The sequence below is a fragment of the Phoxinus phoxinus genome (genome assembly GCF_949152265.1).
Source record: "Phoxinus phoxinus genome assembly, chromosome: 21".
Classification (NCBI taxonomy): Eukaryota; Metazoa; Chordata; class Actinopteri; order Cypriniformes; family Leuciscidae; genus Phoxinus; species Phoxinus phoxinus.
The window spans coordinates 5,908,905-5,934,366 of record NC_136896.1 but is presented as its reverse complement, the minus strand read 5'-3'; the positions used below and the strand labels follow the sequence as shown (position 1 = coordinate 5,934,366).

The 25,462-nt window shown below is 37.4% G+C and overlaps 1 protein-coding gene across 1 annotated transcript in view; it reads left to right on the top strand.

The window, feature by feature from the left end:
* Positions 1-25,462, top strand: part of cdh10b (cadherin 10, type 2b (T2-cadherin)) — a 48,219-nt gene that overhangs the window by 4,251 nt on the left and 18,506 nt on the right. The window contains exons 2-5 of the mRNA XM_079595963.1: positions 2,473-2,811; positions 17,839-18,133; positions 24,157-24,276; positions 25,156-25,323. Of these exons, the coding sequence (XP_079452089.1) occupies positions 2,614-2,811; positions 17,839-18,133; positions 24,157-24,276; positions 25,156-25,323 (781 nt within the window). The 5' untranslated portion in view covers positions 2,473-2,613. The remainder of the gene's footprint in view (positions 1-2,472; positions 2,812-17,838; positions 18,134-24,156; positions 24,277-25,155; positions 25,324-25,462) is intronic.

Sequence of the window (25,462 nt, the reverse complement as noted above, 5' to 3'; positions counted from 1 at the left end):
ACTCTATAGAACTCTAACATTGAGGACATAAAATCTGAGGTATGAAAGAGCAACATCTGAACATCAAGGGAACATCAGTTCAACAATTTGAACCACAAATGTCTAAAAAATAACAAATAAATTTGTGATTTTGTGCAGATATACCAACATCTGCACAAAAATATAAAAAATCATACTGTTCCAAGAACAAATGGTTCTGGTTTGCTCACACTATGCTATGCTATGTCAATAATTGTCTAATTTGCCCATTCATTTCTTCTCAGGGATTTTAGGAGAATCATCCGAGACAACAAAAAAGATATTCTGTATACCCTACTTGAATGAGACATAACTGAGAACTCTATTAAAGGAGAAGAATGTCAATTCTAAAACAGCATCCAGATACTGGAGCCACAATTAATTTCAGCAAACTTCAGGAAACTTTTTTTTTTTTTTTGTGTGCAAAAAATGAAGATGCCAAATTATTATTAATTATCTGCTTTCCATATTCATTTTATAGCTCGCTTACTGTACTTATTTATTACTCTCTTACTTACTGTATGTGAAAATAAATGTCTATTTTGTGGCTATATATTTATTTTAATGGATTTTTAGGACAATCATCTAATAGAAAAATTCAAGATACTTGAATGAGACATGAGTGAGAACTCTTTAAATCTCCTGAGCTATAAAAGGGCAACCTCTGACTGGATGAATGTTGATTTTTAAACAGCGCTCATGGATTGAATCCGCAATACATTTCAGTAGAATTCAGGAAAATGCATAATAGTAATAAATGTATTCTGATTCTCAGAAGTCTGCAATAGACTAAACTGATTGTCCTGCTATCCACATTCATTCTATAGCTATATTCTCTTACTGAATGCGAACAATTTGAGCTATTTTTATTTTTCCTTTTAGAAAAAGAGAAATTGAGAAAATAGAGATGAAATTGATAGATAAATGACACATCACTGAGAACTGAATCAAATCCATCAGTGCTATGAGGAGGGGAGCACCAATAAGAAGACTTCATCAGGTTTTGAAAGAGTGTTGCAATAAACATGCATGAATCAGAACTCATTTTTATTACTCTTTTGTCCAAGCTCGCCCTTGAGCTAAGACCACGGATGGAAAACGTGTCATAGAAACCGATAAATCAATCAAGTCGGTTGTGGACCATGACACTGACAGATGGATATTTATCTGTCCGTCAAGGTCACGCCAGAGACTTGAGCAGATTTTTCTATGCCAGCTGCTGATTACATGCTTCTCCACGACCCTCACTCCAAAATCAAATGTGGGCGGCACTTTCCCTACATAGACACAGACCGTCTCAGTTCGTGCCAAAGTGTGATTCATATACCGGATGTGAAAGGCTCAGAAAAATCATGTTTAATTCATAAAGACCTCTGCAGACCTTCCTAATGTCAAAGTTCTGCCCTACTAGCTAACCTTGAGCTGCATTGAAACATATGTCTGAATAGAAGATTGGGCCACAAAAGGCCTCCTCTGCTGGGGCTGACAAAATTCATTACCCGCATTAGCGAAGCCAGTGATTCCACAAATTACAAGTAGTCTGCACACTTTCAAACGCTGCTTAGTGAATAATTCCTAACTTCATCCATATCTCATTAAGTAAATTATTGGATTCGTATTCACAAGACAATGTTCATTTACATGCATAACTTCAGTCACATCAAATAGAACCAGAGCCCTAATTTGCTCTTAGACAAAGAAAGGAATGGCTTTGTTCGCTGAGATGGCCCCGTTGACACCGTGTGTGTTTTATTTCTCTTTCTTTTTCTGCCCCCTTTGCCTAGCCTCCCCTTCTTTTCTTTTCTTTGATTCAGATCGTTAAACAAAAACGGCACAACATTATGAATCTGCTCCTCGTTTGCTTGCGAGACCCCTGGAGACGTTTGCCGTAATGAATGCCTGTCAGGCTAACCTGGCTCTTTGGCCTTTTCCTGCAGACTCCTGGAAAATGGGCTTTCGTCAAATGAGGGAAGAAAGATTTATTAGGATTAACTTCCAAAAGCCAATAAATTATGCATACATCCTCCAAATTACCTATCAGAACTAGTCCTAGAGGAGAGAGCGCTACTGTGAGCCGCTGCCTTTGCTTCTTATACGCTAGTTTGTGATGTCGAAGTGGAAGTCCTCAGCATTTTTCAGCAGTTCGAGTTTGCTATCGACTTGCTGCGTTTTGGCGGTAACCGCAAATCTATGCCGAGTGAGGAAAGTAAATGTTTAGAAATGTTCAAGCTCAAGAAGTTCATCAATTAGAGACCACCAAGTGACTGTTGTGTGCTAAAATCACTTAATCTTTTTGTGATCAATCAATATTAATGATTCGTTTTCTAGTTAGCCAACATGATTTTTAGTCAGCTAACATATATTTACAGAGTGTTGTTGTAATATGTGGCACTCGACCCAGAGGTAATTTTGCAAATGAAATGCTTTCTTAAAGATCTTTTCTCTCCATCACAGGTCCCAAGAAGACATAATTGAAGAGAATTAAGGATAAGATGCCCCATTTCGTCGGTCCCACTATTCAGCAGTATCTTCAACACAGAGCTCTGTTTCTTAATTGATTCCTTGTCAAGGACTCTCCAGGAGTGATCGGATACAATGATAATCAATCAAGTTACTTTCCTCCTGTTGTCCTGCTTGCTGGGCTGGAGCAGTGCACTGATCCGGCCGGTGCCTGGAATTAGCACGTTGGATCGGGATGGACGGACTCTACACCGCACTAAACGAGGATGGATGTGGAATAGTTTCTTTCTCTTAGAGGAGTGGACAGGAACTGGAAAACAGTATGTCGGAAAGGTAAGAGCTGTTACTCTTAGGGTTGAAGGAGCTGCAAATGTTGGGTACAGGTATTATATATAAGCAAAGTTTTTTTTTGTACCCCCTTGAAAACGTACCTTGGCATTACAATGGACATAGTACCATGATGATAATACCATGGTTGTCTTTCAAATAACTTACAATGCAATTTAAATGGAATCTAATCAAACAGTACCACTAAATTTGCATGTTTTTACCATCTTTATCATGGTACTTTTCGAAGCGCCATTTTAGGCTGTTAGCACAACAAAAACGTATAAAGTGACTATCCTTCAAGCCATGTGTATGTTTTAGTAGTTCAAGCAGTAGAGCATTGTGCTAACATCACCGAGGTCCTGGAATCGATTCTTAGGGAATGCATTAACTTATAAAATGTATACATTTAATGCAATGGATTAAAGCAATTGCTAAATAGGAATCGAACCTGTGACTGTGGAGTTGCTAGCATCATGGAAATTACAGTTTAAAATATATGCAGTTTCAGTCAGGCTGACCATTAACACACAACACAAACAAGCACAAAGTGTCAGTTATGAACATGACTCACGAACATCAAATGAACTCATACCTAGCGGATGATGCTTTCAGCATGATAGCTAATTATGTTTTAGAAGAAAATCAATGAGAATGTAGGCTATTACGATGAATCGATGTGTGGGATACAAAGAGCCATAATAACCCTCTTTATATTAATGACCACATCCTGACGTTCCAAAACAGAAATTATTGTGTGGGATTAACTCAAAGGCTTACAGTATAACAGTGACCTGATAATAACAACTGATGTTCTGGCTTTCAACATGCACAAAGATGCATTCAGGACATGAAACAGTTGAGAGTCAAACCTAGATGTGCCAGTTGTTGAAAGGTGGGCCTACCAGTGCAACATGATTCGGTTAGAATCAAATGCAACTCGTATGGCGTCAGATCAGAGTGCAGCGCTTGTCAAGCCACCGGCATCAGACAGCAGAGACAGCAGCAGTTACAACCCCTGTGCATGCGAGGAGGGGGTCGGCGCAGCCTGTTGACGGACAATTTTACGTCAAAGACTTCAGCTTTCATCATCGCATTCACTGTCTACAAGTAACTGGGATGCTTTGGTTGGAGAGATGAGTGGTAACACAGACAGATCAACATCTCTTCCTCTTATGGTGCAGGGTTGTTTTTGTAGAGAATACTGCAAGAAAAGAAACACGCGAGCGTACGGAAAAAGAAAGGCGAGCAAGCAAGAGTGGGTGAGGAGAAAACAATAAATCAATCAAAAACGAGAATGAGATTCCGCCCTCATAGAGTTGCATTTTACGTGACAAGGCAACAAAACAGCGCTGACTGGGAAGAGTCCATCGGATGAGGAAGTGTCAGACTCAGCAGTGTCCTGGCCTCTTTCCCAGAGCTTTGATGCTTCTCTCTTTTCTCTAGCTCTTTCTCCTTCTATCTCTCCCTCTTTTCCTGGCTGATGCGTTTCTCTGGCTTGACAGCAATCACATGCTTTTGGCCCGCTTCTCATCTACCGTCCACTCTCGTTCCCAATTAAAGTGCCAGAAAGACACAGGGCTCCCATAAATACTGTAGGAGGGCGAGGGAGAACGAAACACCCACATGCTGGTTCGGGGAGACCACTGTGGAGCGACTTGATCATCCATTCCATCCATTTCCCACCATTTCTTACTAGTGTGTGTGTGGGTGACGTATTTGATCTTGTGTAGTCCAATAGATGGGTACTTAGAGCCCCAGCGAGAAGCCATCAAAGCCATTGATGGTTCTCCTCATAAAGATAATTCAGCAACCTTTACGGAGCCTTGTGGGATACCATATTTATGTCCATCCAACCAAGACCTCTACTGGCCCCCTGACACAGACAAGCCCTAAAAGAGGATTTATTTTCCAGTGTGGAGCCAGAAATAATCCATAAAATGGGAAGAATATTTCCAATAAAGCAACAGCCCTCTCATCGCTTGCTTCAGAGGTCTTGTAGTCTAAAGCCATTTGATGTGTTTCACAAGACACATCTATATGGCACAACTAAACAGTACAAGCTACAGTTAGTTCAACAGTAGTTTTAAAAGAAGTTGGCTAGACGACAATATACAAACAAAAACTTTAGTTAACTACATCAAAACAGTATATGATTTTGGCAGTTCTGTTCAGTTTTCAAGTTTAATTGGTGGTGTTTCACTTGAGCATTATTTATATTCAATTCACATTTATTGTATAGCGCTCCTTTTTGAAGTAATGAAAACCTTTTTGTTAACAAATGATTATAACATTTTGAAAAAGTTTGCATTGGTGCATGTTAATTCAGAGTTTGCGTCATCTGAAGTCTTCAGGAGTTGGCGCCATCTCTTAATAGGTGTTGGGCATCTGAAATCTTCATAGGCTGGATCCAAACTGGAGCTGACACACTCTATATTTACTTGAGGATGGGCATCCCGAGATAAAACAGTGAAGCAAATAGAAAATAATTAGCATAGCTGCTGTTCATAACATTAAGCAAGAATAATCATGTGCATTCGATCTGATATAACTGTATAAGGTTAGGAGATGCATTATATGAATGCTAGGCTAAAGAGATGCATCTTTAATCTAGATTTTAACTGGGAGAGTCTGAGCCCCTAAATCATTGCTTTAAATAGCATCAAGCAATGAGAAAAATATACATTTACAAATAAAAACCACAAATAAAACCAAGAAATACCGTTTATACAAACAGAAATAATGAGCCATATATTATTTTACCAATATATACAGTATATATATACACACACACACCCCTAAAAGTCACTGAATAATTTGCACACAACCAACACTGGAACTAGGATGAATATTAAAGTGAGAGATTTGATATTAGCACTAATGCTCCACAGAGCAAGTATATAATTTATAATTCAGTTAGTCCATGCTATGTGAAAACAGCTACTGCCTTGAATTAATATGAAGCCGCATCAGGCAGAAATGCAAAATAAACAGGATTAAAGAGGCAGTTTTCTAAATGTAATTTTGTGATGACTTGAGCTTAAAACTACAGCGAAACCTTTCACATTTTAACAACACATACCAATATGTGTATACAAGAGAAAACTCACAAACCAGAAACATCCTTCTGGCCATCCACTGGTCATTATGACAGCCCAGGCGCAATGGTCCTGTTGTGCAGAAAGAAGCTCAGAAGTGCTGAAGCCCGCCATGCATTTTGCCGCTTTTGTGTCATGAGTTTGATGTGGGGGCAGCGGCTCACATGGCGTGCCATCAGCGCTATTGATGTGAACAAAATCCTATTAACCTTCTCCAAGCCCCATAATGCATTGTGCAAATAAACCCATTCCCGTTTTCCCGGTGAGCTCTCTTCTTCTGTCTACCTAACCCTTTTGATCCTCTTCACGTAAATACTCTGCGCTTTAATAAAACAAAGGAAGAAAAAAAAAATAGAACGGCACGATTTTGATCATTTTTGCAAGCATTACTAACGAGAAGGCAGTGATGGCTCACATTTGAATGTTTAAATATTTAGCACAGGTTCATTAGGACTTGTCAGGATTATAAACTCATCTGAGCGTGGAAAACCACATCATGAAGCGATAGAGGGGAAACTCGACTGCGTGTTAATCTGACAGTTGTAGCACTATTGCAAGTAATTATGTGATGTATCGCAGCAATTCTAAATATTACATGTTGTAACATAATTATACATGATAACATTCTGACATATATATAAATCTCTTCTAGCCTTAAACGACATTCTTACCGAACATTCATAACATATAAACACAACCGCCTTTTATGTTAGATGCGATTAATCACGATTAATCTATTTGACAGCACTATTTTTTAATATATCAATTTACTGTACCTCTACTACATTTTTACATTTATTGTTTTTATAGTACAGTTTCTTATCAGATATGAACTTGTTTTAATTTACTCCTTAATTTAAATATTACAACTGGATCAATATCCACCATCATAGTTTTTGTTGTTGTAATAATAATAATTAGAAATCCACTCACTGTACTTCTACTGCAATTGTACTTTTTATTCTATTCGTTCTTTACTCTTAATTTTATTTTCTTGTTGTTATTTTTTTTATTTAACTTGACTCGTTACTCTTTAACAAAAATATTACAAATGTACCAATATCTGTGTAACACCATAGTTTTTTTTTATAGCAACATATTATTATTATTATTAATATTAGTAATAATAATAATTAATTAATTAATTATTATATAAATAAAACCTCAGTGATTGCATTAATAGTCAATGCAAACATAATGACAATTTAAAAATTTCAATTGTTTTCAGTTATTTACACGTTGATAGTACCATAGTACCAATAATCCCGGTCTCATTATACGTCCAGCAAGGATGTAGATTTTGTGTACTTCAAATTAAAACTCTGAACACTCGTCTAAAAAATGCAAACAATGTACAAAATACAAAAAATCTGCTATGAAGCACACTGAACGGGCTGGACAAAACCTGATACAGATCTTGCGGATCCCCCCCCTGCACACTTTCTGTCACAGCAAAGTCAGGCCTCACAGGAACCTCCAGCTATCTAAGTAGTTGCAGTGCGTGTCCTTATCCACTCAAATGAACCAGCAGAGTCCACAGCCAGCAGAGGAGATTAGAAGAGAGAGAGAGACAGCTTCGCTGAGTTTGGGTTCATGCGTTTTTCAACTCCTCAGAGAGTCTGCATAAGATGGAATCTGTTGTAAACCTCTGCGAGTGACAGAGAAAAAAAGTGTAAAAACTACAGAGCGAACCGCATGGCCTTATGATTAACGCCTAACATTGAAGCCACAAAAGGGCCGACCGGGGTGGGACGAGGCAGCGAGAACGAGATTGCACTGCAGTGTTTGTGTCGAGTTAGTCAACTTGAATGTGACTCGGTCCTACTCTGAGTGAGCTCAAGATATACACAAAGAAAGAAAGGGGGGAGGGGGAAAGGGGGTACATAATTATTCTATATCCGTTCTGGGCCCAGGCTCTCATTTTCACAATCTCCTCTCTGCAGTACTAAGCAAGTGTTCACCACCGACCTGACAAGAATTGTCAATGATTTCTCCCGTGCTCGACTGACAATCCCTCTGTGTGTGTGCAGGGGATTTAATTCCTAAAGCTGCTCCGAGTCAAAGGCTAATTTTGTGCTACGCGAATTAGCACAGGCAAATGAAAGCAAGGCCGGGATAAATCCACGCTGCCTTTACTTCATATTCAACTGTCAGCTCATTATAATCAAGAACATCCTTCAAAAAATAATGGAAAAAGCACACGTTCGCTTGGAATGCTGGCACGCTCCACGTGTTTCTCCATGTTGCCTCTTTGGGGACACGGTCGGATTTTTGACTGGCAGAGATTATTTAGGCAACCTCACGCCGGAGACATATTCCTGCCAATAAACAAAGGGTATCTGTTCAGGATTGCCGGTGCCATAGAGAGCCCAGTGTTGTGCCAAAAAGTGCTCCCAGAGCAAATGAGCAAGTGATCAGTATTCAGTGCCATGCGGCACTCTCCCTGTAGTGCATTTGAAATGAACAGAGGGATTGTGGTTAGGGTTGAATCAGGATCTGTGAGGCCGAATCAAATCGCTCATATTTTTCACGAGTCACTACGAAAGGCCGCCACATGGCCGACGGACACCTTATTCTGAAATGTATTTTAATTTGTTCCCAGCAGCCCAGAGGTGCTTTGCCTCTTTCTTTTTTTGTTGATGTTTTTTTTTTTCCTTTTTTTGAGCTGGCAGTAATTAGGACACCCCTAGTCTTCCAGTGTGCAGCCAAATGGAAAACATTGGCTACACTGTGGAAACGAAACATCTGGTGTATTGCGATATAGACCTGTTGGAAAATAAATAAATAAATGGGGTTTACAATCAATTAGGCAAGTTACTAAGCTGCCTGCAGCTATAGTAATCGTACATGTGCCGAGTGTTCATGATATGCAATGATTTTAAGTCCAAAGCAGCGTAAACAACACACAGAGCAAACATAAACTTGTACTTTTAGGCTAAACGAAATGTTTGTGTGAAGCACCATGTTCATTTAACTCTACACTCCAAAAATATTATGTTCCAGTACAAATATCTAAGTATTCTTAAATCAGGATGCATTAACTTGAGAAGCAAAATACATGCATGAGATATTTAGTCTTGTTTTCTGAAAATAAATAAATAAGGTGTTTTAGCATAAAACTAAAATATATAGCAGTGGGGTAAGAAAATGAATCTTATTTTGTCCTTTTATTAAAAATTATAAAGGAAAAACTCACTTAATTTTGATACCCCCCCCCCCCCCCCCCCCCCAAGAAAAACATCTAATTTCAGGAGTTGGTTTGCTTTTCAAGTAAATGCAATTTGATTCAAGAATGTCTTCTTCAGGAATTTTTTTTTTTTTTTTTTTGCTGTGTAATTTACTGTTTGTTGATCTCAATCCGCTGCCCTCACGGGTTCATTTAGCATTTTCCAGGTCTGCCTGAATCTGTTTGCACTGAGCAAAAAGAAACACGCACAGCCCTAGTGGCAACTTTTCCGAGTTTTCAAATGCGTTATATTTAGAATGAAGCATTTTGTGTTAACGACTTAAAAAGCGCTGAGACTTGTAAATTACTGCTTGTAAACACCGTCAATGTTTATTCAGGCTCTTCATTATCTGTGTAGAATATTTCCTGTTCTCTGACTGCTGAAATAATATGCAAAGGCTAAAGACTCACCAGCAGCACTTTATAGAACAAGACAGGTTGTTATGAGACGCATTACGCCTTTGTTAAAGCGGGGCCAAAAACATCTTTCACACATCGTCTTCATTCCTGCAGGGATTTCCAGGCTCGACCACAGTCCACCTCAAATTAATGACCTAATGAAGCCTGTTGTTGTCGTTCAAGCGTGTGTTTACCTCAGAGATTAATGCAATGTTTTATGTACACCCTTTAAAGCGCGAGTAGACGCTCGCCTGACAAATACCAATTAGCCCTGAGAAGCTGGGGTTTGTATTGGCTTTATGCGGTTGTCTGCTTTCATTGCATGTCTTTGTCTCAGATGTCTTTTTATGGATTTCAAACTCACGTCTGTGTGGGCCATGGCGGCGCTGGAGGATTTCTTCACAATAAAGGACATAGAGAGACTAATTATGGTGCTGTCAAGGGATTTTATACATAGCGGAGATGAAAATGGAATCTACATCTTCATATCGGCTTCCTCTGGTTACAACTAGCATGAAAGTCCTTTTCCAGAAAATGCTCTTTGGAGGTACAACGCACTTTGTTCTGAAATTAATGAAAGATAATTAAAAGATTAATCACATATACAACGTATGATACGTGTCAGAGGTGTAGCATACATTGACATACGACTTTTAAGGCCTTCAGACGTTCATTTAAAAACATCAAGGTTGCACAAGGGTAGATTTCAGACTGTAGCTGATGTGATCTGTCATGCTTTTCTGTCTGGTTTAAATGTTAACTCTGCCCTAAACCGTGGCAAATGTTTGAGCATTGAGAGGACACGCTCATGTCTGAAACCTTGTAGTTCACTATCAACATTTACAAAAAATGATTAGAAGTTCAATATCTCCTTTAAGACCAGTGAGTTCTTGGAAACTGTTATGTAATTCATCACTTTATACCTACATTTTTTTGATTTTGAATCCCATTTTGAAAAAAAAGTGAATCATTTTGATAATTTGTAGATCATCATAGCTGCTACGTTGAGGCCTATGATATTAGACCACATAGCCTATAATAAAAGATAATTAATTTCAAACATATTTTTATTCAAAGATCAACCGTATGTCATTAGTCTTTAGTCTGCCACAAAAAACAACAACATTAAAGGACAAGTTCGGTATTTTACACTTAAAGCCCTGATTACAGATCGTATCTGATGAAATATAACGGTTAAGATTAAAATTTGGACACATGCTCCTGTCCCGAGAATTTTAGCTTTATTTAGCTTTCCCCCCCGACCCCCACAATGGTTGTCTATGTGCACTGGCAGATTCCTTCCTAAAACACATTAAACTTTTGTTTACAAAGACGTGAAACTCACCGAGTGGTCAGGGGTGTTCACTGATACGGTCCCAAAAAAAAACGCTGAAAAAGATGCTTTCCAACAGGTTTTATCGTAGTGTTTGTCCAACTCCATTGATTGTATTGAATGTGCTGTGTGAGGTACGTTATTCCTCCGCCGCTTCTTCTTCTGCTTCTTCTGTGTATTAAATGAAATGCCAGCGGTTTGCTTGCAATCGGCAAAGGTGCATTATCGCCACCAACTGGTGTCTATTATTCAAGCTCTCAACGGAAGAATCTGGGTGTGACGCGTTTGGCAAAATAGGTCCACAAACGCTAAATAAAACTAAAATTCTCGGGACAGGAGCATGTGTTCAAATTTTAATCTTAACCGTTCTATTTCATCAGATACGATCTGTAAACAGGGCTTTAAGTGTAAAATACCGAACTTGTCCTTTAACATCATGAACTCAAATGCCTTTGTGAAAAACAAAAACAATGACTGTTGCAACAGTGCGTAACTTCAAAAAAGAAACAAAAAAGATGCTGAAGCCAATGAGGAAGACATTGCTGTAACTATAACTTTACTGTAGCTGTGGCCTATACTGTATCTCTACCCTTCACAATATATAATGCTTTACAATGAACTATGTTAGAGATCTACATACTGTATTGCAATATATTTGTTCAATAAAGGGGTCCTTGATTATGATTTCACTTTTCTAACTTTAGTTAGTGTGTGATGTTGCTGTTTGAGCATAAACAACATCTGAGTTATGATGCTCAAAGTTCAAAGCAAAGGGAGATATTTTCTTTTACAGAAATCGCTTTTTAAGGACTACAACAAACGGCTGGTAGGGACTACAACGAGCTTCTTCCCGGGTTGGTGACATCACAAACCTTAAAGGGATAGTTCACTTTAAAATTAAAATTCTGTCATCATTTACTCACCCTCAAGTTGTTTCAAACCTGTATGAATTTCTTTCTTCTGCTGAACACAAAGGAATATATTTTGAAGAATGTCAGTAACCAAAGAGTTAACTTGTCCCATTGACTGCCATAGTATTTTTTTTTCCTACTATGGAACTCAATGGGACCAGTTAACTTTTTGGTTACTGACATTCTTCAAAATATATTCCTTTATGTACAGCAGACTGTAACTGCCTCTTAGGAACATTATCCATGATTAATCCATGAACAAATTCTACAACAAATATGTATAAATGGTGGATAACATTGTATCTACAAAAAAAAATTCCACTCTGAAATGTCCTCTGAAATCTGCAACTTTTCTCTTTTTATCGATATGATGAGACACGCACGGGCGAGTGTATATGCAATTTTGCCGAGAAAACCATCCCGTCAGTATCTAAATCATAAACACTTAAAACAGGCGAACCATAGTGAATCAGGGTACCACAAAAACACATTTTGGATGATTTATCGACTAATTATTCAAATTGTATAATTTTTTTCAAAAACAAGTGACATAGTGTATCTTTAAAAACAAACATTCTTCATGTTTGACATTTCCATCAGAAAAAATAAATAAATGCATCTTGAGATGTCATTTCTTCCCAAAAATTGGTTCAACCACCATCACGCTTGGGTGTAGAGTCGCTGGCTGTAAATATGTTGAAAATAATTAGATCTTATCTCAAGTTATTTATATCTGCTTTGGCTTTCCTGCATGCTGTGTCCCTCACTCGCTCTGTCACTCAGGAGAATGTGGACCCGTGAGATAGAGCGCACAAACATTTCATTAACCACATGCTAATGATCGCATGCTAATGTTTGCATAGATTACTGGCTTGGAGCTGAAAGCAGAGACGTTCTCCCCCTTCGCTTACTGTGCCTGACAAATTCTGGATTTATTTATATGGACTTTTCTGTCGTTCTTGTCGGTGACTGTAAACATTGAGGTTTGTCATTATGTCGCAGAATGTTGATTACAACACCGGCTTCATGAAAATCAAGTACAGGACACTTGAGAAAAATCATGCAAATGTTACATTTAATATTGCATTGTGGTCTGTCTGTCTGTATTGATGGATTTCTTTTCTAGAGCTGGACTTAACAGCTCACTCAACCAAAGTGCACTACTATTTATATATAAAAAAGCCTTTTATGCCCCTACACTGAGAAAAAAAGAAATACAGACGTCTGATGTGTGCATATATCCACTGACCCACAAAACCCCTGGAGCGACAGAGTCTGCAGTGTCTTGTAGTCACAAATGAATGACAGCACACTGTGTTTACAAGATGGGGGAATTAGAAAGCATACGGTACTGCATCTGCACTCATCTAACATACCAAGGCAGGATTTTATTTTAATTTCACTCTTAAAAAAAAAAGTCATCCATTAAACCTTCCCGTCGCACAAAAGGTTGTAGTGGAAAAACGGTTATTCATACTACCTCCCCAAGGCAATGATCTTGGGGGAAGCACATATTGTTTTTATAAAACCCCATTTTTGACTATCCTCCTTTGGCACCTTTATTTTTAAGAGTGCAGGCTAATGAATAAACTCACAAAAAAAAAAAATAGTTTGTCAAATGTTCAATTGGGCTAATTATCTGAGCTACTGTTAATTGTTTAAACAATTTTGAACATTGTATTGTCAATCATAATTTAATGTTAAATTGTCAATATTACAGTTTTGCCATCATGTAGAAGATTAAAGATTCTGCTATAGATGTGGTTTCCAAATCAATACATACAGTATTGTATTTGTAGATTGTATTAGTATACACTGCTGTTGCAGTAAAAAAGCAAAAGTTTTGGGTCAGTAATATTTGTAAATGTTTTTGAAAGAATAATCCTACTCTCTCCAAAAAACTATACAAAATACAGTTAAACAGTAATTTTTGGAGAAACTGTTAGGAATAAATGTAGGCTATTGCTTCGGTCTTCAGTGTCACATGATCCCTCAGAAATCACACTAAAATGCTGATTTGGTGATAACGATTTTTTTTTTTTTCAAATATTTGAAGAAGCACATCATTTATTTAAAATAGAAACCTTTTGTAACAATGTACAAGTATTTACCATCTCGTTGGATCAATTTAATGCTTCCTAGATTGATCAAATATGGTTTGATTCTGAACTTCAAAGGCCAGAACTCAAGCAATGGATATTAACTATAAGATGTACTATGGTGAAGGTTTGCCTCATGAATATTAATACTTTGCATGACTGGGCAGTCTAGAAAGGTTACCAAGCAACGTCAGCGTGGCCAAATTAATATTCATGAGATTTGCCATCGCCATGTCATAACAAACACTGATTGGACTGCAAATGCAATGTCCATTGAAGCATTTCAGTATTCTGTATTTTAAAAAGAGAATATTTCATATTTGGTCTTTTCTTGCTCTCCAAACAAACCTGCATAGTGTCGTGCGTTTAAAATTCAGAGTAAAATGAGAACGTGTCTTAAATTGTCCACATTATTTGACTATAATTTAACAACAAGCATTGATATTACTTTATCTCAATTTTCTAACGCTGGAGCCATATGGCTTTTCTAACCACTAGGGATAAAAAATAAAATAAAAACATAATCCATTGTGCATACATTGTGCAACTGCTAATATACCATTTGTCAGATGCTTGTCAAGAACAGGCTCTTCAAGATTTATTAGATTTCAGCTTTCTTATAAGGTTTTTTTTTTTTAAGTCTTAAACAAGCTTTTAATAGCACTACAACAGTGTGTGAAAAATGTGTTGTATCTACCATCTGGGTCTACACATGTTGACGCTGTCACATGTTACTCAAAACTGTTGTTTTATACATATTTCAATGCTGTAAGATATTTAGTTTTTCTTCTTCGTGCACTGATATTTGAAGTGTCATCAACAATTATTGTAATTTAAACTATGTGGTTATGCTGTAAATATGGATAACTGATACGCTCCATGATGCCTGACGTCAACCTATCAGATGACTTTTGTGAGGGAGCGGTGTATGTTTCTCTTCTCTCACTGTGTCAGCGGTGACAGCATAATCCCAGGAGAATCTGAACGATCAATAGAGTGTGAGCCAACTCTGAGACTGGAGTTTACAAAAGTAATCAAACTTGTGTTACTTGTGACACCTCTAGACAGCCAATTCTGGCATACTGTAAGCAAATATCTTTCTGTAAACAGTTCAGATACACTTGCATAAAATGAACAGATGTTTGGAATAAAAACCAAGGGCATCTCTAATCCAGCAATCAATATATCATCTAAAATGACAGTTTTATCAATGAAGTGAAATGGGGACTATTATAGTTTTGTGTGTTTCTTGTTCTGTTAAACCATCTTCATTAAACAGCACAACCATTTTCTGTACCAAACAGCATATTAGAATGATTTCTGAAGGATCATGTGACACTGAAGACTGAAGTAATGACTGCTGAAAGTATATCTTAATATATCTTAAAATCAAAAAAGTTATTTTAAGTTGTAATAATATTTCACAATATTACTGTTTTTATTGTATTTTGATCAAATAAATGCAGCCTTGGGGAACAAAAGACTCTTCTTTCAAAAGCATTAAACAGTCTCAATCTAAAGGGTTCATTTACCAGGCCCAAAACTGGAAAATGGGGATGCAAATATGAGGACCAAAAATTATGAAATAAATGACCCCCTCTGTTTCGTGTTTGTGTTATAATGAAATGGGGGGAAATACTCAGTAGGTATACAAATAAAAATGTGTATAATTGACTCATCAGCATGGTGATGGGAATTGAAAAGAACCAATCAGAAAGCCACTGGGGAGGCAAGAAAACTCCAAACAACATTTTCATGAAAAAGCTTTTAGTTGAAAAAAAAGAGAAAAAATGGTTCATATTCTACACACAACAGACATATGCGTTTAATATAAGGGAGGCTCAACCCTTAATAAAGTAATAAAGTAAAAAAAAGAGATAATTTACTCATTTGAAAAAATAATAATACATTACTGGTAATTTTCCATACAAATAAAATAAATGGGGAACTCAGCTTTCTATATTAAAAAGGGCACACATGCTAAATAAATCAACCATAAATTAACTTAATTTGACTCACACACTATATTCCAAAACTTCTGAAGTCATATGATTTGATAATTGGAACACAATTACATTTAGGTATTAACTCACTGAAAATATTGACATCTTCAATTCGCGGATGAATCGTCCTATTGAGTCACATCTCCTTGTTGAATCAGTTGATTCAGTCCACAAACTTGAAAGTTCACTGGAATAGAAAAACATCAGTGAAATTCAGCAAAATGCAGCTTGTTATCCTCACAAAGCTATCATATGACTTCTGAGGACTTGGAACATATAGTTCACAAATCAAATGGACCATGGTTATGGTGCTTTATTGGTACGTATGGTAAATGGATGAAAGAAGACCAACATGTTCCTTCTCTTGAGGTCCAGAAAAACAAAGAGCATAAGGGTTTTTACTGACATGAGGGTGAGTGTCTTTGAAACAGGGGTGCATATGGTTTCTACTTTACTTTGTGACTTCACCTTAATGTAATGAACTTTTAACATTTTAAAACTGCAATGGGATGATTTAGCACGAAGTAATGGTTACACTTTATTTTAAGGCGTCCTTGTACAATTACAGTGTAATTATACAATTAAGTAATACCAGTTAACTACATGTACGGGTTAGAATTAAGATTACAGTTCAGTTTAGGGTTAATTGCTTGAATTTGGTTTTAGTAAAGTAAGTACATGTAACATGTGTAACAAGGACACTTTAAAATAAAGTGTTACCGAAATAACTAATGTATGCCTTATTGCAATTGCTGTTTGCAGTAAACATGAAGCAAAATCACATTCACAAAGATTTTCCCCTTACAATTGCCTATGCCAGGACATAAAACTACTAAAGAAAAGATAGCCATGTCTCTGGGCAGCTTTCTAGTGTGCTGTTAATGCAATTGTGTGTGTAATGGATACCTAATTCAGTTTCGGGACGGAGAGGAACACTTGTTTCACAATGACGCAATCTCCAAATTGAGGTTTTAATTGTTGCGTGTCAAATTATCTACATCCTGATAACAGTGGTTAGAAAAGACTCTAAAATCATTTCCAATTATAGTGTACATTTAGCTGTAAGTGGACATATTATGAAATTGTAGGGTGCAATGCTTACAATGCCGCTCTTATAATGGAAGATGTTTTTTTTTGCTTTTCTTTATTTGCTGCTTATAAAAACAAAGGACTGTTTTTGCAGCCTCTTCCGGGTGTTGATTGATCACTTATTAAATATGAAACATGTTATGGCACCTATGCTGATTGGCTATTTTGTCCAGGACTGTATGGCTGGCCTCTTCAGGTAAAGTCCTAATCAGGAAAAGAGGAACTGCAATCAAATGGAGAGGGCTGCCGGGCTTCCTCTTGTTGCTAAGAGACAGGTGTAAAATGAAAGTTCTGCTCTGAAGGAGCGTTTTGTGTAATTGTGACTGTTCTGAACAAAAACAGGTCATATCTTTCCTCCACAGTGTGAAGGTACAGGAGTCTATTGACAGTTTTCTGAGATATCTGCCATATGCCGTCAAACACAGAGCTTTCTACTCAGTAAGTTCTGCGCTCCTGCAGATAATGACTGGATCGCCATTCGTCGCTCTGTGTTTGCTATTGAAAAGGGAAAGAAGAATTCTGAAACTATTACTGATACTGAAGTGAATGAAATATTTAAGTCGAAATTTCGGAGCTTTACCCACAAAGAAAATTAAACCGACCGAGGCATTTGAGAAAATTCCCATTCACATATTCATGACTCATTTAAAAACATTGCTCAAGAAACACATTCTGACTTCGGCCAGAAAGGGCTTAAACTGCGTTTAGAAAAACGTTTAATTTCGGTTTCCATTTGCACAAGGTTTAGGGCCACCGCCTGAACATTTTGCCTTGACAGACTGAGTATATTTGCAAACAATTTGCCAGTCGCACACTAAGAAAACAGTTAATTCGGGAACTGTTAATTCCAACAAAACTCTCTTTGCTCTTTTAAGCTTCACTCAGACATGGACACGGAAGACGGACATGTGAAGTACGTCCTAACCGGAGACGGGGCCGGAACTGTTTTCGAGATTGATGAGAACTCGGGTGATATCCATGCCACCAGGAGGCTTGACAGGGAAGAGAGAGCGTCGTACACCCTGAGCGCAAAAGCCGTCAACAAAACCTCCGGACAGGATCTGGAGAGGGCCTCGGAATTCATCATCAAAATCCATGACATCAATGACAACGAGCCAAAGTTTGCCAAGGACACCTACGTGGCCAGTGTATCAGAGATGTCAAATGTTGGTGAGTTGCTGGCTAAAGTTTTAAAGGGTTAGTTCACCCAAAAATAAAAATTATCCCATACATCAAAATGATATAATTCATAATTTGGCTTCAGAAGGACCCCCTGGAGCCGTATGGATACTTTTATGATGGATGGATGCACTTTTTGGGCATTAAAAAATCAGGTACTATTCACTCCCATTATAAAGCTTGAAGAACCAGGATATTTTTCTTGTATATATCTCTGATCTTGTTTAGCTGAAAGAAGACAGTCAGGCTTGAGGGTGAGTAAATTATGGGATAAATTAATTTTTTTGGGAGAACTAACCCTTTAACCCATAACGTCTTGTTATGGGTTATACACAATGCTCATATAGGGTTATGATTATTTTCGTATTTTTTTAAAGACACTGAAATGTACAGCATTAACATATTGAAAGCATCTACAATGTATTTTTTATTTTACTTTAGTAACATATTTACAGTCCCTCAGGTTGGGACTGGAATTGCAGTTATATACTTGCAGTCCATTTATCAGTACATTGTGGAGATATGCTATTCAAAACTGTATCTAAATGGCAAATTTATTTATAAATGAAAACCAGACGCTTTCCATGCAATGATGCCGATGCATGTCTAGACAAATGTAAATCACACTTTACATACAAAACTCATCAATACGTCAAATGACGACTATTATAAAAGCAGTGCTTTTATGCAGATTGTTACATCCAGGTGCAAGTTATTTTCTACATCATTAAAGGCAATCGTACACTTACTCACACAATAATCTTGTTTATGCCAAAGTGCCTCCATATAAATGTCCAATGCAAAACGAAGTAGCTGTGAATACTTCATACTTCAAAAAACAGGCTTAAAAACAAAACATTTCAGAAGGATAATTCGAAATGATTATGTGTTGAGCAAAAAAACTGGATACGTGCTTACAGAGCTGTATCCAACTTTCTTTCAGCAACGCTGATTTAAAAACTATGACAAACATTCAACTTCACGTGATTTTAGGGGGGGGGATTAAGATCTTACAATATCCCGTCTGAATTTATTCAATTATCAGTGATTTTAAACCCATTAAGAGCAGCAGAGAGAATCAAAGTAAATGAACGGGATGCTGCAAGCTGAAATCAATTACTCTTCACGAAGCAACAAATTAACCCGCAGGTTTATCTTGAATGAATCAAAACTCATTTGCAGTTCCGACAAAAACAAGGCAGCCGTTTTTGATTAAAGATTTTGTGCTATGATAAGATAATCATTGTGGATCTTAATCATTGTGACCCGGCAAATGAATCAAAGATTAATCACTAGGAAATGAGGAAATTAAGCTTGAAGTGGTCCTGGTGTACCTATTTGTGTTTGTCAATTCATAAAGCATTGTTTGAGAACGCTTGACACAATGTCTGTGTCAAAAGTTACCAAACAGGTATTAAATCTTTTAGCATTTTTACTTTAGCCATTTTTGACACATTATTAACATAATTAGAGGAGAGTGGGGTAAAGTGTGTCAGTCTGTGAGATGTATTGCCCTCTAGAGCACAATCTTCATCATGCCACCATCTATTGAGGGTGCTTTCACACTGACAGTTTAGTTTGAAATGGGTCACGGTTCGAATGAAAAATTTTCAATGTGAAAGCTGTCATGCGGACCCGGGAGCGCACCGGGGTACTAAAGCCGAGACTAAGGCTGTGTCCGAAATCTGTTTGAGGGGACAGCCATTTTTAGAGGTGACCGAAACCATAGTGGATGTTTTCAAGTGCACTCATTCAATCCCACAATGCATCACAATATTACTATTACGCAATAATGAGTGTACAACCAATGTATGCTCAGGAGGCACTGGGAAGAGTCACGCTTGGACTCGAACCACAGCAAACGTGCCCAATCAATCAATCAATCAATCAATCAATCAATCAATCAATCAATCAATCAATCAATCAATCAATCAATCAATCAATCAATCAATCAATCAATCAATCAATCAATCAATCAATCAATCAATCCCCAGGATTCAACTAACCCCTTGACATGACACTGTTTTCCCAACTTTCTTTGAGAGGTCATGATTCTGTGGCTTTATGTTGTAGATACTTATAATTGCTGATGATATATGGGAAATAGCATACAATTCTGAATATTGGTTATCATATTATTTATTCACATTTTGTTAAAGACAACTTACGAAAAGATGTCACAGCTTACCCCACTCTCCCCCTACAGTAGAAAAATGGAAGACTAAAAAATGAGCTTGATTCAAACTCACATCACCTGAACACCAAAGTTTCAAGGTTTAGTTAGTTGGTTAGCACAAGCTAGTTAGCCCTTGCTGGTAGATGCCATAACTACACAATCTGGACAAATAAATCATCTTTCTGCAGTGACCATTCAGAAGTGGCTGTGTGGTCTGATGAAATTTTAATGAAAAAGTTAGCGAGCAACATACTGTCACAAATCACAAACATGTCATTATATTATAGAAGATTCTTCACCAGTACCCAATATTTTTTGAAGCATGAAATTGACTAATATTCTCCCTGTCTGCTGCCTTTTAAGTCACAGCTCAGGATAGTCACTAGTGAGTGGTTTGGAACTGTATTCATTCTTGAAGTGCCATCGGCCAATCAACACTATTGTCACATCCTTGCCGTGACATTTTCAATGCAACATGAAATGAAATGTGTTATTAAAGTCTATAGGTATTCAAATTTCTGTTAAGTTCTGAATGTCTCATCGGAGAGTATCTTAAAGCAGCCGTGTTTGTTGAAAGATGGATCCCTGAGGCGTGAAACACTACCAGTCATCCTTTCAGACAAATGCAAGACCCACTCCAGGGACTCTCAGTTGGATTCTTGCATTACAGTGCCTGATCTCCTTTATGTCTCTGCTGTCGAGAGTCTCAAAGCACCTGTGTTTTACAAGCTGAGAACATGCAATGTTGTTTTATTCAGATGCTTCAGAACATGATACATGTCAGATTTGCTGTCACTACTGATATTTATTTCCCTCACAAATTTAAAACCACGTCACGTTACAGCAGTTCAACTGTGGGCAGAGTTATTTAGTCAACACAAATCTGGTAACAACAGCCTTGTAAATGGACCACAGTCTTTTCCCCCAAGGCGTTTGCACTTGAAACCGAAGCTCAACCTTTCTTTTTTCCGCTTCTCTTTCCGGCAGGCTCGTTCTCCCTTTCATTTCTTTATTTCTCCATGGGGTTGAAAGTTACATCATCCCCGGCACTCCGTAACGTAAATGGGACACCGTGCTCGTTTGACACTTCGCTTGAGCTCTTCCTTTCTCCCGCCTGTGTACGAATTTGCGAGCGGCTCTGCTTGCCAAACCATGAGGTCACGGTGGCACTCGCGTTTAAGCCGAACAAACCGCCCATGTGTTGCGAACGTGCCTGCCGTTAATCAGATCTGGCCATCCATGAAGTCTGAGACTCTGTTTCCCTCCGTGTTATCGGAATGGGATTGGAAGGCGACAGATGTTTCCGCATTCATTAGTATTCTCCGAGCCGTTCAGAGAGCGAATGGCACTCGGCGGAGGTCTTGTTGATGCCAGGGACGCCGCTGATCCATGGCAGAAACAACATGTGCATTCGGTCCACCTTCAGAGGTGAGACTGAGAAGCCGCGAAGTCACCTCTAAAGTCTATTCAGAAGAAAGAACTGTAAGATGTCAGTAGTACACAAATGAGAAAGGCGAAACCTCATAGGAAACTACTCACAGGAAGCCGTGACTGTAATGGAAAGCGCGGCTGTTGTCCGCGAATGAGGAGTGATTTTGCCCTTCATGTGGCAGGACAAAAGTTGTTGTCGCTAGTTATATCTGAGTCCAGGCCAAGATCAGATTTTATTGTGGGTAATGGTGTAGGCCTACTACACTCGTGAAAACATGACAAGACTTTCAGTAGCACAAAGGGCTCGGCAATATAGCTACAAAAAAGAGAGAAAAATCGTGATATTTTCGAGCCAAAATAGTTTGTGAAGGTCAGCTTGATCTGAAATGGCCAGAGAGTCAATGTTTTGTGCCACTAAATGAATACAATATTTTTTATGTATAAGTACCAATATAACATCACATCAATATTTATCTGCATGTTCTAATAAAAGTAAAAATGTTATATATGTATATATTCACTATGTTATATTTAGATATTCACTAACACAATAATTTCCCATATTACATAAAATAGATACAGCTGCAATATTGATCCCCATATATCATTATATAAAAAAAAATGCTGTTCATAATAAAAAAAGCAGCAACTCATACCTCTCTGTTTTAACAACTACCGGAATTCTATAACTACTATAATGGCCATAGCAGTCATTCTGACCGCTCATACATTATTTGCATAACATTTCAATAAGCTATATCAAATCTAAAAATAAATGGATCTGTAATGTTAGGATAGGTAATAATAAACATCAGAACACTACATTTTAATTCTAATGTGTGTGAAAATGTATAAGTTAATCGACAACCACAGAACAGCTATTGTAATTTCAGATACAAAGTCGAAATTTATACATTTTCTATTATTTTCTTTGTAAAAAGAAAACAAATGTATTCATTCTTGGATATTAGAATACAATAACTTACAAAAACATCACCAATATGCATTCCAATGCATAGATAAAACCTTTATGGGCACATATGAAACGCATATGCCCCAAACTGGCATTCTGACCGTCAAGGGAAAATAATAAGAAAATATAATAAACTGCGAGAAAACAAACTGATTTAGTAACCAATATTTGTTTTAGTATGCAAAAATATCATGCTGTAAAATGTCATGCTGTAAAATACAATGAAAATATTGTGCTGTTAAATCATAATGAAAGTATTCTCCACTAGCGGGCTAACTTGGGTTGTTTTGGGGGCAAACAGTGTGCATCAATGTCACTGACGCTTGTGGATCAGTTACAGTCAACACAGGTAATCTATACCTTCCATGTGCAGCTCCCACACACAACCTCATGACATTTGTCACAAGTGACAATTTTTCCGCAATTGGCAAAAAGGAGCAAATGATACACGATCTGTAATGCATATGGTCAGTATGACTGTTATGGCCATTCAAGGCAGAAATACTCAAAACTCTTTTGTGTCTTGTCATTTTAATAAAATAACAATGATAGAATAAAATATAGACACATTTAGGAAAAGTCAGGGTCCTATAGTAACATGAGTTTTATTTCAACAAAGTTATTACATTGCAAAATTTTAAAACAGTCAAAATGACTTTCTTGGCAGTTCTAGTTTTAATCATACTGGCAAATAGTAAAAGATTGCAAAATGACTCGTGATATATTGTGAATTGCCTACAAAATCATTGTGAAAATGTAATATACTGCCCTAATAGCACACTATAGCCAAATTTAAGCAGCCAAAATGGGTTTGAAATGAGTTTTTTCCCCCCATTACTATACAACATGGCCATGGTCGAATTTTTGAAGAGCTTTTCATATCAGAGACTATTTTTTCCTCCTCCCACATCTGTCCAAAGCCATATCAAGCTGAAAACGAACCCCCTAAAATCATGTAACTTCTAGATTAATTGGAGTAATTATAATGTTTCTTTGAGCAGATTATTAGTCTGACGTTTCCCAGCAACATACAGCAGATTCCATCAGAGCGGAAAATGAAAGGGATGACCCAGTGAGAGCGGGCGAAAGAAAAACTACAATTAAAGATATGTCCATCTCACCGTGCAGCTGCAGTAATTATGAGACTAGGATTTAGATAAGAAATACACTGAGATAAAGAAGATGAAAGAACGAGTGATCATGCATTCGCCTTGATCATTGCTTGCGCTGGGAGGGTGTGGGTCTCTTCATATAGGATATTAGCGACTTTTACAACTTGGAATTTGTCGTTCATGGTGCACCTTAAGGATGCACTGCTTTGATCATGGTTGAGGTTTTAATACTGGATGTGGGGATCATGTTTTACACTCATGTTAGGGCTCTTTGGAGCTGAAATACCTCGCTCTATAATTCTCTTTTGCCCTCTCTCTCAAGGTGCATTTGTAATGAGAGTTACAGCCACAGATGCAGATGATGAAGCATATGGAAACAGTGCCAAGCTGGTTTACAGCATACTGCAGGGCCAGCCATATTTCTCAGTTGAACCTGAAACGGGTAAGTTGAGCAAAGATGAGAGAACAAAGTGAAATTATTAAAAGATGGGGTACAATACTAATAAGGTGATACAGCATTTGCTAACATAGTTTCCTACATGTTGTCGGTGAATCGCATAAAGCTTGTCAAGAAAATGCCCAGGCCATATTTCACCCTAAATCAGCATATTTCTACAACAAAGGAATTATAATTTGCTTTAAGACTAAAGCAAACTAAAACTTAACTAAAACAACATTTATGACATTGAGATTTTTTTTTATTTTATGTTTGAGAAAATGAACAACATTTTTCCACCACCAAAAAAGAATTACTTTAATCTGTCTTGAATTTTAACTATTCTCATTACTTCCAATTATGACTCTGATTACTGTATACTCACTGTATTCAGTATTTTGCGGTATTAAAGTGAAAAACACTATTAGATATGTTTTTCTCAAATACCATTACTTCAATCTGTCTTGAATTTGAACAATTCTCATTACTACCAATTATGACTCCGATTACTGTATACTTACTGTATTCAGTATTTTGCTGTATTAAAGTGAAAAACACTATTAGATTTTTTTCTCAAATACAATAATAGTTGTCTATCTGCTTTACTGAATTTGGTACAATTTAAGTGTGTTTCTTAAAAAAAAAACACACACACATGCATTCTGTTCTCATGTTCTAATAACCTTATCACAAACTAATTTGAAGATTGACATCCTACTCAATTAAAACTCGCTCTTTAAAATACCCCAAGGCTGGGAATTTATTTCCATGGTTATTCATTTCCCCCTCCCCCTCCCTTTTTTAGCGTGACATTAACATATAAATAATGAAGTCAGAGAAGCTCATTAGATAGCACCTAAAACCTGTGTCCATCCATTCTGTCAGGCATCATAAAGACGGCGCTTCCAAACATGATTCGAGAGAACCGGGAGCACTATCAGGTGGTGATTCAGGCCAAGGACATGGCTGGACAGATGGGTGGTCTCTCCGGGACAGCTACAGTCAACATCACCCTTATGGATGTCAACAACAGTCCTCCTCGATTCCCACACAGTAAGACCACACAAAATATCTATCTATCTATCTATCTATCTATCTATCTATCTATCTATCTATCTATCTATCTATCTATCTATCTATCTATCTATCTATCTATCTATCTATCTATCTATCTATCTATCTATCTATCTAT